The sequence below is a fragment of the Phyllobates terribilis genome, unplaced genomic scaffold (assembly GCF_046119375.1).
Source record: "Phyllobates terribilis strain yellow unplaced genomic scaffold, ASM4611937v1 Scaffold_9__5_contigs__length_417890890, whole genome shotgun sequence".
Classification (NCBI taxonomy): Eukaryota; Metazoa; Chordata; class Amphibia; order Anura; family Dendrobatidae; genus Phyllobates; species Phyllobates terribilis.
In genome coordinates this window covers 54,160,179-54,177,728 of record NW_027362769.1, presented here as the reverse complement: position 1 = coordinate 54,177,728, position 17,550 = coordinate 54,160,179, and the positions used below count along the sequence as shown (strand labels likewise).

At 41.7% G+C, this 17,550-nt stretch overlaps 1 protein-coding gene across 2 annotated transcripts in view; it reads right to left on the bottom strand.

Annotated features, from left to right (window-relative positions):
- Positions 1 to 1,323: 1,323 nt before the first annotated feature.
- The window catches only part of ORC2 (origin recognition complex subunit 2), a 36,405-nt gene continuing 20,178 nt past the window's right edge, over positions 1,324 to 17,550 (bottom strand). For both annotated transcript variants that reach the window (XM_073646503.1, XM_073646504.1), the window contains exons 11-17: positions 17,059 to 17,191; positions 14,022 to 14,118; positions 11,414 to 11,560; positions 6,380 to 6,551; positions 6,209 to 6,270; positions 4,383 to 4,501; positions 1,324 to 1,890 (exon numbers count right to left, since the gene is read on the bottom strand). In XM_073646503.1, the coding sequence (XP_073502604.1) occupies positions 1,804 to 1,890; positions 4,383 to 4,501; positions 6,209 to 6,270; positions 6,380 to 6,551; positions 11,414 to 11,560; positions 14,022 to 14,118; positions 17,059 to 17,191 (817 nt within the window). In that variant the 3' untranslated portion in view covers positions 1,324 to 1,803. The remainder of the gene's footprint in view (positions 1,891 to 4,382; positions 4,502 to 6,208; positions 6,271 to 6,379; positions 6,552 to 11,413; positions 11,561 to 14,021; positions 14,119 to 17,058; positions 17,192 to 17,550) is intronic.

The following is a 17,550-nucleotide window of genomic DNA, read 5'->3' as shown; positions in this document are numbered from 1 at the left end:
CCCTCTGTATTAAAAACGTTGCCACGACATTTTAGACAGTTCCATAACTGTAATGTGAAGACCTTGGACATTAAGGACATTGATGTTGTGCATGGTGGTATCAGACAGGGCAACCTAAAAAAGATAATGGCCCAAAATGAGACTCGATGGATCACAATTCTGGGTTCAATGGTACCACATGGTCTCAATGAGACTGTTAGTTTTGTACCTTTCCAGTAGGCATCCCCATTTCCCCTGGTTGGTTTTTTCTGTTCCTTTTTTTTTTCTTTAATGTATAAAAAGATATTTTATCACTATTTTTGTGTTATTATTTATTTTTTTTGCTCTTACCTAATAGTGATCTTTTTGGAAGCCAATACAGAGTTGTTTTGGGGCCCATCATCCTGGAGAAACCTTATATCAAGACAATGTATCTGCATCAATAGGATGAACCATCAAGAGAATGACACACACAGACATTTATTTGCTGTGATTGTAATTAGGGGTGGGATTCTTTTGGCTGCCCTTGCCCACTTGTGGCATGCGCCCGCCTCTTGTCCGGAGCTGTGTCCCTTGCGGTGTCGCACAGGGATGTGCGCATGACTGGGAGCCCTGTGAGACGTCCTGGTTCCCGCACGTGACGCGTGACGCCTGGGGGAGGGGGGGGGGCGGTCGATTATACAGATACAGATTATGGGTGATATTAAAGGTTGAAAAAGTTCTGAAATTATTCTTCTTGGTATGATTTTTTTTCTGCATGACAAAAACCTGGCATTTTATCAGGGATGTGTAGACTTTTTATATCTGGTGTACATGAAGTCCCTCCTTACCTATTCATGAATTTCCCACACAACTTTCCCCTTGATGCTTGTTATGAAACATTCAAGTTTTTGGTTCCTATATATGAATTTTTTTGCTGCAGGTTCCTGGGATCCACGGTCACCTAAGACTACCTCAAGCACTTCTCAGACTACCTGATAAATCGTGCCGCAGTATTTCTAGGATAATCCCCTCTGCTCACAGAACAGCCAACTGTGCAGGTGGAGCAGGTCACTGCAAGAGTAGGGGTCAAACAAGTGCCGTGTCAATCTAAAGTGACAGCTGAGGAGCCTGGGAATTGGATCTACAGCACAAAACGTAAAAAAGGAGGTCTGCGGGTGCATGCACCAAGCACTCAATAGATACCGGAGAACGTTTATGAAAACTAGAAAGTTGCTTTAAATATACTTCTACAGCATATATAATATACAAAGTAATCAAAGGTAAAAATAAACCAACATTTTTTGCTCTTCCATTTTCATGAAACAATGCACAAAAAATGACAAATGGTTATTGAAGACATCATGTAAGAGAATATAAAATTACACTTTTATTTATACTATGTGGAAAACATAATGGGATTAATCAAAATGAGTGCCATGAAAAGCGGAGCAAGAGCTGATACCAATTATTTCCCAGAGGACTCTTGAAATATTAAAGTAGTGACTAGATGGCTACGGCAAGTGCTCCACTTTTCTCCTGCACTGAATTTGACAAATTTTCGCTAATCTACCCTTCTTTTTGACCCTCTGCATTATAACATGCTCATAATCAATGTTAACCGATCGCCGCACAGCAGCCAATAGAAAATGCTATGTTCTTCTACATCTCAAGATGCAAAAACTAAGACTGCTCAATATTGTAGCACCCAGATATACACAATGACAGTATATCTGTAAGGCACGTGCTGCTGGTGAAGGTCTAGCCCCCTGAGCTGAGTATCTATCATCATTGACCAAACACTTGAGGGAAGGCCACAGTTCCTGCCCTTGTATTGATGACTTGTTATCCTTCTTTGTCTTCCATGTGCAGAAAATCAGTTAAGGTCCCAAAATCCAATGGGATGAGCAGATATTCCACACCATCTGGGCCCTGTCAATGATAACGCAAGTGGTTTTAGTACAAATGAGTGTCTTTTAAATGCCAGTTTACCTTTTCCAAAACCGGTTCTGTTCACACCAAGTACAGGCGCTAGGTGCATCACAGCGGGGCCAAACATTTACATGCACCTTCCTACCTGCTTGTTTGTCACTTATCTCCACACATCTCTGGCTCTATGAAGCGTGAGCTGTCAATCAGAGAAGAGCGGGATGGGGTGGGGGAGTTATAGAGAAAAACAAGCCCCTTTAACAGTCATTTGACAACTGCATTAGTGTGTGGTAAAACCACAAGTCACCTTGGTATATGGCAGCTTCACAACCCCTACTGTCCCTAAACAAAGACCATTTGTGCTGCTCTCAGATGGGACTGCATAAACCTCTTTAACCCTTTCACCACCTTGGGGTTTTTTCATTTTTTGCTCCTCTTCTTCCCAGAGCTATAACTTTTTTATTTTTTGGTCAATATGGTCGTGTAAGGGCTTGTTTTTTTGTGGAACGAATTGTACATTTGAACGACACTATTGGTTTTACCATATCGCGTACTAGAAAAATGGGAAAGAAATTCAAAGTGTAGTGAAATTGCAAAAAAAAAATGCAATTCCACAATTGTTTTTGGTTTCGTTTTTTACCATGTTCACTAAATGCTACAACTGACCTGTCATTATGATTCTCCAGGTCATTACGAGTTTGTAGATACCAACCATGTATAGGTTATTTTTTCATTTACCATATTTTTCAGACTATAAGATGCACTTTTTTCCTCCAAAAGTTTGGAGGAAAGTAGGGGGTGCGTCTTATAGTCCAATATACATAAATACTGTGGCTGCGGGTGGTGGGGGATGTGGGGGAAGAGACAGTGGCGGAGTAGCGGTACAAAGAAGGCAGCAGCCGCCTGCTGCAGCCTACACTTGCCCACTACTAAAGACAATGAATATTCACTGCTCCCCACTCCCATGGGCGTGGGAAGCAGTGAATATTAATTTTCCTTAATAACCGGCACACTGTGCTCGCAGCGCGGCTCCTGGTATGTATGGCCCCCTTCATCCCTTTATGTATAGCCCCCCTCATCCCCATCACGCTGCACAGAAAAAAAATAAACTTTCATACTCACCTCATCTCTCCTCCAGCGCTGTGTGCCGCTCTGTGCCGGAATAGTCACTGCTCCCCACGCCGGGACTGAATGCATGGGGAGCAGTGACCATTCATTCTCCCTAATAGCGTGCACACTGTAGCCACAGCACGGCTCCTGCTGAGCTCTGCTGTCAGTGTGCCCGCTATTAAAAGCCATGAATATTCACCACTCCCATGGGAGACTTCAAGCTGCAATCATTCAATCGCCTGTGCTAAACACAGCATGACTTCAGCCCAGATGTGTGTAGCTAAAGTGCTCCCTTGCTATGAGCGCCGACCACTGGGCGGCGCTCATAGCATCTCCGCAATGACCGCTGCAGGGGTCTCCTGCAGACACCGGGTTGTCATGTCAACCCACGGTTATGTGACACGGGCACAGATGGATGGAACTAGTGACGTCCTTCCGCCGCGGCTATGTTAAATATCGCTGTCAGATTGACAGCGGCATTTAACATGTTGACAGCGGCATTTAACATGTTGACAGCGATCCACATGGGGCTGTTAGGGGCACATGACGGGTGATCAGATCAGCTGTCATGTCCACGGAAAGGTGCGGGCTCAGCGCCGAAGCACGCGCCAAAGAAGGGGATGTGACTTTGGACGTACTCATACGTACAAGGACATTATGGGGCGAATGATATTAGAGGGCTTCTCCAGAATTTTATATCATTGCCAACTTCAAGAAGAGACCGGATGTCATGATCGCTTTGCTGTGTAGATTGGAAGAGGGTCATGAAGTGCCCAGTACACTGCCCGGTCCCTTGGTGCTGTACTGCATCACATTCTCAAAACGTCAATAGACTAATAGAGTTTTGAGAGAGAGATGGGACTACAGCACCAAGAGACCAGGAATTGTACCGTGTACCAGCTGACTCTGTTCCAGTCTACACAGCAAAGCACTCAAGACAGCAGCAGAAAGCAGGCATTTTCTAGAACATAACACTAATATACTGTAAAGTTCTGGAGGTCTTAAACATCTTTTCTTTAAAGTTGTTAATGCTGACCCATCTGAGAGCAGCCTAAAGAAGGGGCAGAAACCCTGATTTTAACGCTGGGTTGTTTACTGGGCTTCTTGCTGTAGTTTTGATAAAACAATATTCCATCTGCTCCAGTTCTGCTATTAATCAAGGTCTCTGTTTCTACTTAATACGATTACAGATTGGGAAGCATAAATCTAGAGTTTTATTTAAACTTCCTGTAGTTCAGCTTGGTCAAGTTTCCTTTGCCGTTTATGGTACTTTTCAATTCAATAGCATTAAAAAAAAAGCTAAATCAGAAGGTATGATGATAATATGAACAATCCATCTGAAAAACAACACAATGCATAGTGCCTTATAGGTACAAGAAATCTACCTTTTTAGTTCGGATCAGCTTGTGGTCTCTAAATTCAGTCAGCTGAGCTCTCAGCGTCAAATCGCTGTTAACAAGAAAGGCTTCACGACATTGCTGATAAAAATCTTGAAAGGAGAGACCTAGAGAAATGGTGTCAAATAGAATTCAAGATTCAGTTCATACAAGAATTAAAAAAAAAATAACACAGGAACTGGATTGTCAGCATGAGAACTCCGTGAACCCCAAAATGTCTAAAGGTCAGTTCTCAGTAAGACTTAAAAGGGGTTAGCTGGGACTTTAAAACACACAAGCTATCCCCAAAATTAGACTAGTTGGGGTAGGACCATCTGTCGGCATCATGGGAATCAGGTGTTTCAAGGGACCAAAGCACTTTGACAATTAAATGGAGCAGAACTGTATTACCAGCCTGAGCCCCCATTTACTACATCCCAACAGGGTGCGTGTGAGCCGGCTGCACTCACGGCAGGTGGCAGACATCAAACTCTAACAGCGGCATTTAATTTATTTATTACTGGGGAGGGGGACGAGAAGTTAATTAATACTTTCACCACCTTGGGTTTTTCCATTTTCGTTTTTTGCTCCCCTTCTTCCCAGAGCTATAACTTTTATATTTTTCGATCAATATGGCGGTCTAGGGCTTATTCTTTGCAGGATGAGTTGAACTTTTGAATGACACCATTGCTTTTACCATATCATGTACTGGAAAACGGTGAAAAAAAAAAAGTTTGTTAAAAAAAATAATGGCGCCATTTTTTGAGACCCGTAACGTCCCCATTTTTCGGGATCTGTGGCTGATTGAGGACTTATTTTTTGCGAGCCGAGCCGACGTTTTTATTCATAAAATTTTGGGGTACATACGATGTTTTGATCCCCTGTTATTGCATTTTATTGCAATGTTGAGGCAACCAAAAATAACGTAATTCTGGAGTTTTGATTTTTTTTTTTCTTGTTACGCCGTTTACTGATCCGATTCTTTTTATATTGATAGATTGGGCGATTCTGAACACTGAGATAACAAACGTGTATTTTTGTTTGATTTTTAATTGTTTTATTTTGAATGGGGCAAAAAGGCGGTGATCTGAACTTTTAGATTTTTTAATTAATTAATTAATTAATTTATTTTTTCCACTTTCTTTAATAGTCTCCATGGAAGACTAGAAGCTGCGATCATCTGATCACTTGTGTCACACATAGCAGGGCTTCAGCCCCACGATCATGTGACGGGCGCACCAATGGGCATGGTTTGTGATGCACTTTCAGCACAGCCATGTTAAATGCCATTGTCAGAGTTTGACAGCGACATTTAACATGTTAAAAGCTGTGGGTGGATCGCGATTCCACCCGTGGCTGTTAGGGGCACATGACAGCTGATCAGATCAGCTGTCATGTGCTCGGAAAGGTGCGGGCTCAGTGCCTGAGCCTGCACCAAAGAGAGGGAGGTGACCTTGGGCGTACCTACAAGTCCAAGGTCGTTAAGGGGTTAAGGTACTCATCTGCCTCCTGCTGGTGGGGTACCCATGGTTTTCAATGGCAGCCTGGGGCCTGTATTTTGATACTCCTATGAAACTCAGACTGTGATTTTATTAGATTCCTTAATATTACAGCATATGATGAAACTTAAGTGCTTGTGCAAGCAATCACAGGTTCAAATCCCCTAAAAGGGACTAAAAAAAAAAAAAAAAAATTAATTTGTTTGGTAAAGTTTAAATCACTCCCCCTTTTGCCATAAAAGTCCAATCTATCAAGATCTAAAATATTTAATCCATACAATATAACCCATAAAAAAAAAAAACACACTAGCAGAATTGCCCTTTTCATTCTCATACCTGTATAGGAAGGGTTGTCTTTGTTGGCCATCTGATACTCTGCAAGTAGACGGAAAATACCCCTAAGGAGCAAGATATTTTAGATTTATTAACCGGTCTTTTTTGTAGTAATGCAACTGTAGAAAGATGCTTTCATACAAGTACTTTCTGCAAGAAAGAAGTTTTATGTACCTGGCATTAGGGGTGAGACTGCGGAGAACATGGGTGAGAGAGCTGAGGGCCAGCGCTCCAGAGCGTTTCACCAGCAATGAATTTTCATAGGATGTCTCTTCTATGTAGGGACTATAAGTTGTCGTTTCATACCAGAGCCAGTTATAGAGGCTTTGCTTTGACTGGTCCCACACTGGAGACAAAAGGAAAAAAAAAAAAGAATTATTTGAAAATTAATAAATTGTTACTTATGTGTAGAATCGTTTTCCCGTCATGTTCATTAGAGGACAATGATGATCATAATGGCTTCAGGTAAAACTGACGACACTAAGAAAACCATTAGATCCTCCAGCAGACACGGTGTTAAACCAGTACTGGAATAAAATGGGCATAAATAGTAATGAAGAACAAAAAAACAAAAACCATATGAGAATCTGATGGGAAAAAAAATATCACCCCTTGAGAAAACATTCATAACAAATGAATGAACTTGGATGGGGCATGTCACCAAATGACTGACAAAGATTTTACTGTGCCCAAAAATCCAAACATTTCATCTGCGACCCCCTAGTCGCACAATTTGGATTCTGATCACCATGAAATCATTTGATCGGTGGACCGTTTAAAAGCCATTCCAGGGGGGGGGGGGGGGGGGGGTGGAAGAACAAAGCTCTTAGCCTACCAATGAAGGGGAGTGGGCCACATCTGGAAAGGGGGCTCTTTTCCTATTCACCAATATGCAGGATCTATGGTGGCCATGGAAGTTGCCAGACCCAGCCTGAAACACTATGGAACCACAAAGTGGGCGTCTGGCCGATAAAGAGAAACTGTGCAAGAAAAGTAAATGTGAAACTTAAATCTCAGCTGTGGAGAGACCAATTCCCAGGGTGGGAAGGAGAGGGACGAAAAGGGAGAATGTGATCCTTAATTGAAAAACGTAAAAAGCTTTGTGTAGAAAGGAGGGGGCTGGGCGGAGGACTACCTTGTCATGGCGAGTCACCACACATGAAGATTTACAAAAGAGCTGTAAGTGCACAGACAAATCACCAAAAAGCCTACCTTCTAAGATCAGTGGGAGATGCTGGGTAGGGTTTAAAAAGATTATGCTGCAGAGTATCAAGGAGGTTATGATCCTATGGAGCCACTGGCGAAGAGAAGGGATGCAAAGGAATGGACTATGAATCTTGTTGCCAAGGGATGCCGAGTCAAGTTCTGTGGTAGATCCAGGGGTAAGATTTTCTAGTCTTTAACATGGCCTGCATCACCTGCCTAAAGAAAATTTGGGCCTAATTCATCATTTGTGATTTTTAAGTCACTTTTCCTTTTTCGTCTTGTGGTATTTGTTGAGGGTTTTTGAGCCAAATTCTTCAAAATGCATCACGTGATTCATGAATTTTGTGCAAAATCAAACGCCCTTTATTTTTATCTGTAACATTTTTTGTGCCTTTTTAGCGCAAAAAGAGGCATGTTCTGCAAAATTTACACAAATTCAGACATACATAAAAATAACTCGGGGGGGGGAGTGGGGGCAAAAAAAAAAAAAGATGAATCGGCCAAAAATATGTCCACAATGAAAAAAAATAAATAAATAAAAAGATCAAGTGGATAGATATAAAACTTTATAGACTTTAAAAAAGAATCAACTTAACAGAATAAAGAGCAAATGAACAATATTATAAACTAAACAACAAAAGGCACAAATGTAATAATGTATCAGGCCCTTTGTGTTCTTAGGATGGTGACTGCTTAAGAAAATCTGTCAAATGGGAAATGCCAAGGAGTGCCGGCCAGTAGAGTGATCATACCAGGCTCACTGAGATGAACACCACTGAGACAACTCCTACTTTGACCTTATTGATGATCCAGATGTTAGTGAGATAGTTGAAAAGCTGTATGGAAATGTGAGCAGGATGGCTAATAAGTCTACCACTAAGGCTGGGGAAGAGGGATCTTGTGTTCCGGATACAAAACCAGGCAGCTTGTGGATCAGTCTGGATGCCATGAGGTCCATGTCCGGGATACTTGCCAGTAGCAGATCTCTCTGATTATTTCAGAAGGAAGTGTCAAATCTACTGAGTAGATTGGTTCCTATAGTCTGTGATCCAATTGTTCAGTCCTTGTGAACAGCAGAGAAAGCTGCTTTTTCGTGCTTCTGCCCGCTTTAGGATGGCTGCAGAGCTGAGGATGCAGCCTAAATCATTTAGGGTAGGTAATTGCCTTGGCACTGTCTGTCTAAACTCTGAGGGTGCAATGTTGAAGGGACAGAAGGTTGTCCCGAGTTTCCAGGGCCACCAAAGAGCACTCCGGTGGGTTCAACACACCCTGAACGATCAGATTCTGGAAGACCCTTCCATTGTCTGTGACACTGGCACCTGTTGTTATAACCAACCACTGAGGTAACAGGAAGAAGCAGTCGGGCCAGCTTGGGGTAACAGTATCTACCATTGTGAGTGCGAGACTGATAGGAGAAGAAGAGTGTTACGATTATAGGCGTTTGTGGACTTGTTCCACCAAGTTACAAAAACATTCTGAAGGGAGAGCGGGTGGAACTGGAGATATCATTTAGACTCCATGGAGGAGATAATCATTCCCAGCATCATCAAGCAGTGATATTTTGATAGTGGAGAGACCAAACACTTTGCTGTAAAGACCAAAGTTTCTCAAATGGGAGAAGATCCTGTTCTGGGGTGTGATGAAGCACTTGCCCAGAGATGTTAGGAACTGAAAAGGGGAGAGAAAACGCTTGGGGCTGTTGGTTATCCAGCTGAAGAGACATAAGGTAGGACTCACGAAATAGGATGCTGCTACAACACTACGAGAGTGAAGAAAAGCCCTCAGAAAAGAAACAATCTTTGTGACAATTAGAGCTTTTGCCAATTCAAATGTGAACGTCCCAGGTAGTGACTAGAGTGTGAAAAGAAGGACCTTCTAGTTGGACTTACAAATGGATTATGTGTAGATATGCATCTGCAGAGAAAGACCATCTATAGTAACTATAACTATAGAAAACTATGTAACTATAGTTTTCAGAAACTCCTCGACTTAATGTTTGAGATCCCTCAGATCTAAAATTGGATATACTTTTCTTCTTTTTTCAGTATCACAAAAAGATGGGACTTGTATGATTGTTCCCTGGAGAGGAAAAAAAATCAAAACTGACCAGGAAAACAAAAGGCCTAAGCTTTGGAGGTAGAGTTTGGAGTACTGAATGGAAGATGTGATCTTAGGGTATAGAGTGAAAAATAGTTGTCCTACCCTCCGAGGTGGGGGACGGTAGACTAACAGGAGGTAGTCCTGGAAGGACAAGGGCACCACAAGGGACATGGTTTAAAGAAAAGCTGCTTCTTTTTGCTGTTGCGCGTTTTGCTTCCTGTTAGAAGAGCACAGGCTTGAACAGTAGTAAAAACAAAGAAAATAGGCCCTACCCTTTGTTCGTGTAGCCAGAAAGGCTCCAACTGTTTTGGGGCAGTTGAATGCTAGTCTTCATCAAGGCCTCAGAAAAAAAATTGCATCACGTAGGCTGCCAAACTAGAAAAAACATAAGATAAAAACAAACTAAGCAAATACCCTGCAGTAAATAAATAAATTGCAATAGTGCAATTGCAATAGTGCATGAAAATAATGTTAACATAAGTTTGATCAAAAAAATTAAAGGCCAACCTACAACAACAAGGCTATAAAAATAGTTGAAAACCAGAAAAATGAAGAATTGTTGGGAATTTATTTATTTATAGACACTGAATCAATGGATTAACGTCTGCTCTCTACAGCTATTTGCAGAATGATGTGGCTCAGAGGAGTGGACCAGTAACCAGACAGGCTTTGCACCTTTTCCTGCACCACCTCTGCTGGGAGGAATGTTTTGATGGAGCGGTTTTACACTATTCACCCAAAAAGAGGGTGTTTTAAAATAAGTCAGAATCTGCCATAATTTTGTGTAAGGCCAGGTAAGAGACAGGAGATGTCTGGAAATGGGATAGATAACATCAGGAAAGTTCCATTTCCTTCCAAATTTGAATATAAAGAGGTTGAAAGAATTTGGAGAAACACTGGAGACGCTAGAAGAAAAATTCCATTTAAGAGTAGGAGTCCTGGTTCTCAACATGAAGTTCCTTGAAAGCCATAATAAAATTGTCAAGGCTGGCAACATTGAAATTTTGCACTTCAACATGCAAAATGTGTTAGCTATGACCGTTTCTTGCAGGGAGGCTTCACCAATTGATTCGGACTTGGTGGCTACAAAAATCTACTACCCTGAAAGAAGAATGTAGAGAGATCTATAAAGCCAAGTTGTAAGGACCACTAGCAGGATGACTAGAGGAGTATTAGCATAGATTGTCATGGGAGGCGCTAACACATTTGGTCAGTGTCTGACTCCTAGTGACCGCAGCTACACCGAAGATCATCATCTGTGTCACCCAATGATGGAAACCTCAAAATGCATCTGATCACCATAGAGGACAAGGAATGTAGCCAAACTACAATTGTTGGATTGTGGCAATTTGTGATTTCTTTTTAAGAAAAAGTGGGAGTGGATCCAATGTTTACTGGAAGAAGGATAAACTTTGGGAAAGCTTCATTCTCCAACACTACTGGAACCGGTAATTTCAAGAGAACGTAATATCTGTGAATACAATTAATAGTAAAACAGTATCTTATGGCTTCACTCTGTAGATCTCTATGGCCATCAAAGTTTGGATCAGAGGAATTGTGGGGGATGGGGTCTTGCAGTCATAATACAGATTGTAAAATGTGCTTGTCTAATAGCCTCTAGAAACCAGAGGTTTTGTTCCCACATTACAGTGACAGGACTTCGGATACTCAATCACCAGCTTGATATATTTTACATATATTTCTATTGGTAGCTGGTAAGCACTTCCTGTACTTTGGAATAAAGTAGTCTGCAGAGACCCTATGAAATAATGTAGATGTACAAGCCCACAACGTGATTTCTTATTTCCTAAAGCAAAATGAAGTCTGTTACTGCTATAACGACATGTTGCGCTAAATGTCATGATGCCACCCAATAAACCAGTACAGCAACTTCTCACTTACTTAAAGGGGCATTTATATGATCTATGGAGGCAAGGAGATGGATGTTGGAAATTGAAGCCAGTTGCCCAAGTACTTGCTGACATTTGTCTCCTCTTAGCATATGACTGTCCAGATTATGGATCAGAAGATAGAGCTCTAGAGATGGCTCTGAAAAACAAATGGAAAAGACCTGTTCATCAGCCACAGAAGTCATCAACAGTACAATTACCAAACAGCAACTACGTCATTATCCAGAAGAGCATACAAATCACATAATGCAGCGTACACCGATGGACAGCTACCTGAACATAACTGGACCGTGTTTGGCTATTTAAATATTTTTTACCTCTCTTTTTCGCAGTATGTACGACCTAACTTTTGTGCAGCTTTTTTATTTGTATTTTTTCATGATATTGAGAGTAAATGGGAAAAAAAAAAAAAGTGTCATTTTTTTTTTTTCAACGTTTTTAAGCCCCAATTACAGGGCAAGTTCAGCCTTCTGCTGATCTGGGTCTTATTGGACACAGCAACTCCTGCTCCCTCCAAGCACCTTGTGATCACATTATCGCTGGGTCCAGAGCAGGAAGCACTGTAAGTGCCTCCTAATCTGTATACACAGCACTTCCTTAGAGCAGTGTATGCAGTGATCAGGAAGACAGAAATGGTAACTAACCATCTCTGCCTTCTCTATGGTGAGTCCAGCCATCCCAGACAGCCAGCTTTGTGAAAATGCAAAGTCTGCAATAATGTTCTAAAAAATCCTTGCAGAGACATTTGTCCGTGCCACTCCTTGAACCACTGAGATACACAAAGTGCAGGGCTTATGGCAACTTAATCTGATCAAATTTAGGCCATTCTTAGCAAACATAGGAACTCTGACAAATAAGGATTGCAAAATAAATTATATAAAAGTCTGGCTTTTACTCACATAGTAGAAGGGCTGTACACATGCATGCCTTTAGTGATTACAGTAATAGCATTCTACCACACTAGTCTCTCTATCAGAGCTGGAGCAGAAGTGCAGCTGCCTCACTCATAATCAGCTCATTAAGCTCCAATTCTTGTAAACAGCTTTAATGGAAGCAGAAAATTCACAGTCATTATGGAAATGTCACTGATCAGCCAGACAGCAGCAAAAAGCTCCAAAATAAAGTTCATCATTACTAGTGGAGTAAATGACTCCTTTACTGCACTGATTGTGACAAAGTCTAAAATTCAGAATGAGAATGAGAATAGTATAATGATCGATAGATAGAAGCACCACTCCATCATTTTTTTTTTTATTGTACCGCTGAAGTGGAGCTTTAAAATGTAATTTCCCTACCCCTGCCTCATACTCATCTGTCGCCACCTTCATCCTTTCTTAGCATCGCTCCTGTCGGTCTCCAGTGTTGCATGGAGCTGTGTGGAGGTCACTTTACAATACAAGTCTATGAGAGACTCGTTCTGGCTCTCATAGACTTGCGTTGAGGTCTTGAGACGTAACGTCTGATTTCTGGCCAGTCAGAAATTACGGGCATGAGATGGCACCATGTGACCAGAACGGCATTGGAAAAGGTGCAGCCGCCGGAAGGTGAGTATAAGAGAGGGAGCTTACATTTAAAGCGCCACTGCAGCGCTGAAAAAAAAAAACAACAAAAAAAAAACACTGGAGTGGTGCTTTAAGGAAATGTTGCTCCATCTGCATCAGATCGCAACGATAGGCACACAATGGGGATCAGGTGACTTGCACACGTGATGGCACTCTAATGCAGTCACATGACTGCAGTAGCCAATCACAGGCCTCAGTGGTCAGAACAAACCGAAGAACAAGACCTCCTTGCTTTCTGTCTCATCAAAGACAACTAGAGCAACCTGTACAGGAGCCAGCGGGAGAGTAGACATTTTTTCCTAACCCTTGTTTCTGCATCCAACTAATTTAATGCCCTGTGTGGATTGGTTGCCCCGCACAGCAATGCATGCAGTACAAACAGCTGGCATATTTAGCCCTAGATTGTGTAGCACTGCTTGTGGTTTATTATCCGCTATTGCTCCAAAGTAGCCCTAGCAGGTGTCTGATAATCCCAAAGACATTGCCCAACTGTATACTATGGATTTATATTATGGTTTTAAATCCGGGAAAAGGGCAGGTTACTCCAAGCATCTGAAATCATATTACAAGCTATAGCTGTATGCTGCAACGTCCCTTGCAGGGAGGACACAAAGTTATATCCTCCCTGCAGCTGCTCGCTTACAGTCATTGTGGCGGTGCAGGGAGCAGTTACAGTAACCACTCACTATACAGGGAACGTGGCTGTAATCACTCCCCTGCACACTGACAGACAACCTGCTTCACACACGCGCACACTGCAAAGCGAGCTGTTAAAGTGTTGGGGAGTAATTGTAGTGCATTCACTGTATTATGGCGATGATTGGGGGCGAAAGGATGCATGGAGAATATAACATAAAATTTCTCCTGTAGCTGCAGCTCCAGTAAGGTAGACAGGCAGGATTTAAACACTATATAACTGCAAATTACCAATAAATATATTTTTTGGAGCAGAAAGGTTCCCTTTAATGTTCCAACACAGCACTTGTCCTGTAAAGGTATCCAATTCAAACCACCTAAATTTTGTCTCCCTTCATTTACCTTCTTTGAACTTCTCTGCTATAAAGTTCATTTGATCCAATGGGCTGCAAAAAGTTCCAGGGTAACCCAGTGCCTCTTCTGTGATGGAGTTCAAGATCTGGATAGAGCAAAAGCGCAATATTTCCGTTAACATAATGCTTGTGATGGTGGTATTGGCCGCTTTACTTATATTCAACCAACTTTTCCAGAAACATTTATAAGTAAAAGCTGATGGGTTCACTTGTATTCACAGATTAAATAAACGGCAACGTGGCCAATCATAAGGAAACAACGACGGATAATTGCAGATTTATAAATTATTTTGCTCATTACTCCAAGAAATAGAAAATAAAACATAAGTAAACATTAGAAATAGTCATAATAAATCCTACTGGTCTGTGTTCTGCTCCTGTGTAGTGGGATGTTAGCTATCTAATAAGTATGGCCAGCCTATTGGATGAATGCTCACTTGTGTATAGTCCGCTTACTCTTCTCCTACCTCACTAAATGACAAAGTCCGATGTACTGGAGTAAAACGATCATAGGATCAGACAGAACATGGAGATTGTTCGCAGTTTACAATTTTGCAGGTTTTTGTTTGGCCAAGGCTCTGCTTGAAGGGAACCTGTCATGTCCAGAAATGCTATTTACCTGCAGATATAGGGTTAATCTGAAGGCAAATAATGTTAAAATCATGTTAGGACGAGTTATTGGAGCAGGAGCTACAGGGAGAAAAATGAACTTATATCCTCCCTGCAGCTTCTGGCTTTCAGTCATCTGGAAGGTGCAGGGAGTGGTTACAGTCACAACTCACTATACTGTGAGTGCAAATGTAATCACTCCCCTACACTGATTGACAGCCTGCTCTGCACACATGCTATACACAAGCTGTAGAGCTAGCTGTCAATCAAGTCATTACAGCGCACTTCCTGTGTAGTAAGCACTGACAGTAAAAGCTCCCTGCACCTCACCAGTGACTGGAGGAGAGAGGCTGCAGGGGGGATACAAGTTATTTTCTTTCTGTAACCGCTGCTCCAGTAAGGCATCAGAATATGATTTTAATGCCATTTACCTTCAGCCGCTGCTCTAGAAAGCCAGCCAGGCATGGTTTAAAACCAATTTACCTGCTGTTTATCTGCAGGTAAATACAATTTCCAGCGGATATGACAGGTTCCCTTTTCATTTTCGTAAATTTAATTTTCATAAATTTTTGTTATAACGCATTGTGAATCTTGCCCATGTCTACTGTAAGTAAACGTCTCTGCAGGAGGTTACACCAATGTACAGTACAGACCAAAAGTTTGGACACAGCTTCTCATTTAAAGATTTTTCTGTATTTTTATGACTTTGAAAATTGTACATTCACACTGAAGGCATCAAAACTATGACTTAACACATGTGGAATTATATACTTAACAAAAAAGTGTGAACCAACTGAAAATATGTCTTATATTCTAGGTTCTTCAAAGTAGCCACCTTTTGCTTTGATGACTGCTTTGCACACTCTTGGCATTCTCTTGATGAGCTTCAAGAGGTAGTCACCGGAAATGGTTTTCACTTCACAGGTGTGCCCTGTCAGGTTTAATAAGTGGGATTTCTTGCCTTATAAATGGGGTTGGGACCATCAGTTGTGTTGTGCAGAAGTCTGGTGGATACACAGTTGATAGTCCTACTGAATAGACTGTTAGAATTTGTATTATGGCAAGAAAAAAGCAGCTAAGTAAAGAAAAACGAGTGGCCATCATTACTTTAAGAAATGAAGGTCAGTCAGTCCGAAAAAGTGGGAAAACTTTGAAAGTGTCCCCAAGTGCAGTTGCAAAAACCATCAAGCGCTAGGAAGACCAAGAGTCACCTCTGCTTCTGAGGATAAGTTTATCCGAGTCACCAACCTCAGAAATCGCAGGTTAACAGCAGCTCAGATTAGAGACCAGGTCAATGCCACACAGAGTTCTAGCAGCAGACACATCTCTACAACAACTGTTAAGAGGAGACTTTGTGCAGCAGGCCTTCATGGTAAAATAGCTGCTAGGAAACCACTGCTAAGGACAGGCAACAAGCAGAAGAGACTTGTTTGGGCTAAAGAACACAAGGAATGGACATTAGACCAGTGGAAATCTGTGCTTTGGTCTGATGAGTCCAAATTTGAGATCTTTGGTTCCAACAACCGTGTCTTTGTGCGACGCAGAAAAGGTGAACGAATGGACTCTACATGCCTGGTTCCCACCGTGAAGCATGGAGGAGGAGGTGTGATGGTGTGGGGGTGCTTTGCTGGTGACACTGTTGGTAATTTATTGAAAATTGAAGGCATACTGAACCAGCATGGCTACCACAGCATCTAGCAGCGGCATGCTATTCCATCCGGTTTGCGTTTAGTTGGACCATCGTTTATTTTTCAACAGGACAATGACCCCAAACACACCTCCAGGCTGTGTAAGGGCTATTTGACCAAGAAGGAGAGTGATAGGGTGCTACGCCAGATCACCTGGCCTCCACAGTCACCAGACCTGAACCCAATCGAGATGGTTTGGGGTGAGCTGGACCGCAGAATGAAGGCAAAAGGGCCAACAAGTTCTAAGCATCTCTGGGAACTCCTTCAAGATTGTTGGAAGACCATTTCCGGTGACTACCTCTTGAAGCTCATCAAGAGAATGCCAAGAGTGTGCAAAGCAGTCATCAAAGCAAAAGGTGGCTACTTTGAAGAACCTAGAATATAAGACATATTTTCAGTTGTTTCACACTTTTTTGTTAAGTATATAATTCCACATGTGTTAATTCATAGTTTTGATGCCTTCAGTGTGAATGTACAATTTTCATAGTCATGAAAATACAGAAAAATCTTTACATGAGAAGGTGTGTCCAAACTTTTGGTCTGTACTGTATAGCTGGCAAAACAAAACACAGTGCCCCCCCCCAGCATAGTTTTATGTGTTTCAGCAGATGATGCAGACTATGGGGGAATCATTAATACAGTACGAATCCCTTCCATATCACAACTTACATAAATTAGATGTCGCTGCCCTGAAGTTCTTCATTGGTCAATACAGAGAAAATTACTTACAGATTTGATTGTGATACTTGGGAAAAACCCATTGATGACAATGTGGAGTGAGTCCTGCAGCAGTGCACTCCTGAACTTTTCTAGGAGTTTGCGTTTGGAGCCCAAACCAAAAAGGACAATATTGAATCCGAGACTGAAACAGAAGTAAACCAGCGAAACACTGAATAATTATATGTATCTGCAATCTTTGGAATATATACGTGGGCTACGATGTCTCCTATCTATAGACTCCTATGGACACAGTCATCTACAACTTTTTAATACAAAGACAACCTGAATATAGTACATAATGTGTCATATACATTTTTCTACAATATCAGTCAATGGCCGAAGGAGATGCAAGCTGCTAGCACCATACAGATCTCTCTTTCCTGGCATGCAAGTAACACTTGACCAGTATTTCACATTTCTCAGGATAATTTTTGCATGTTGAATACATACTGCAAGGTCGTATCTTGTATACGTGGAAAGATGTGGATGGAAGCATCAAGA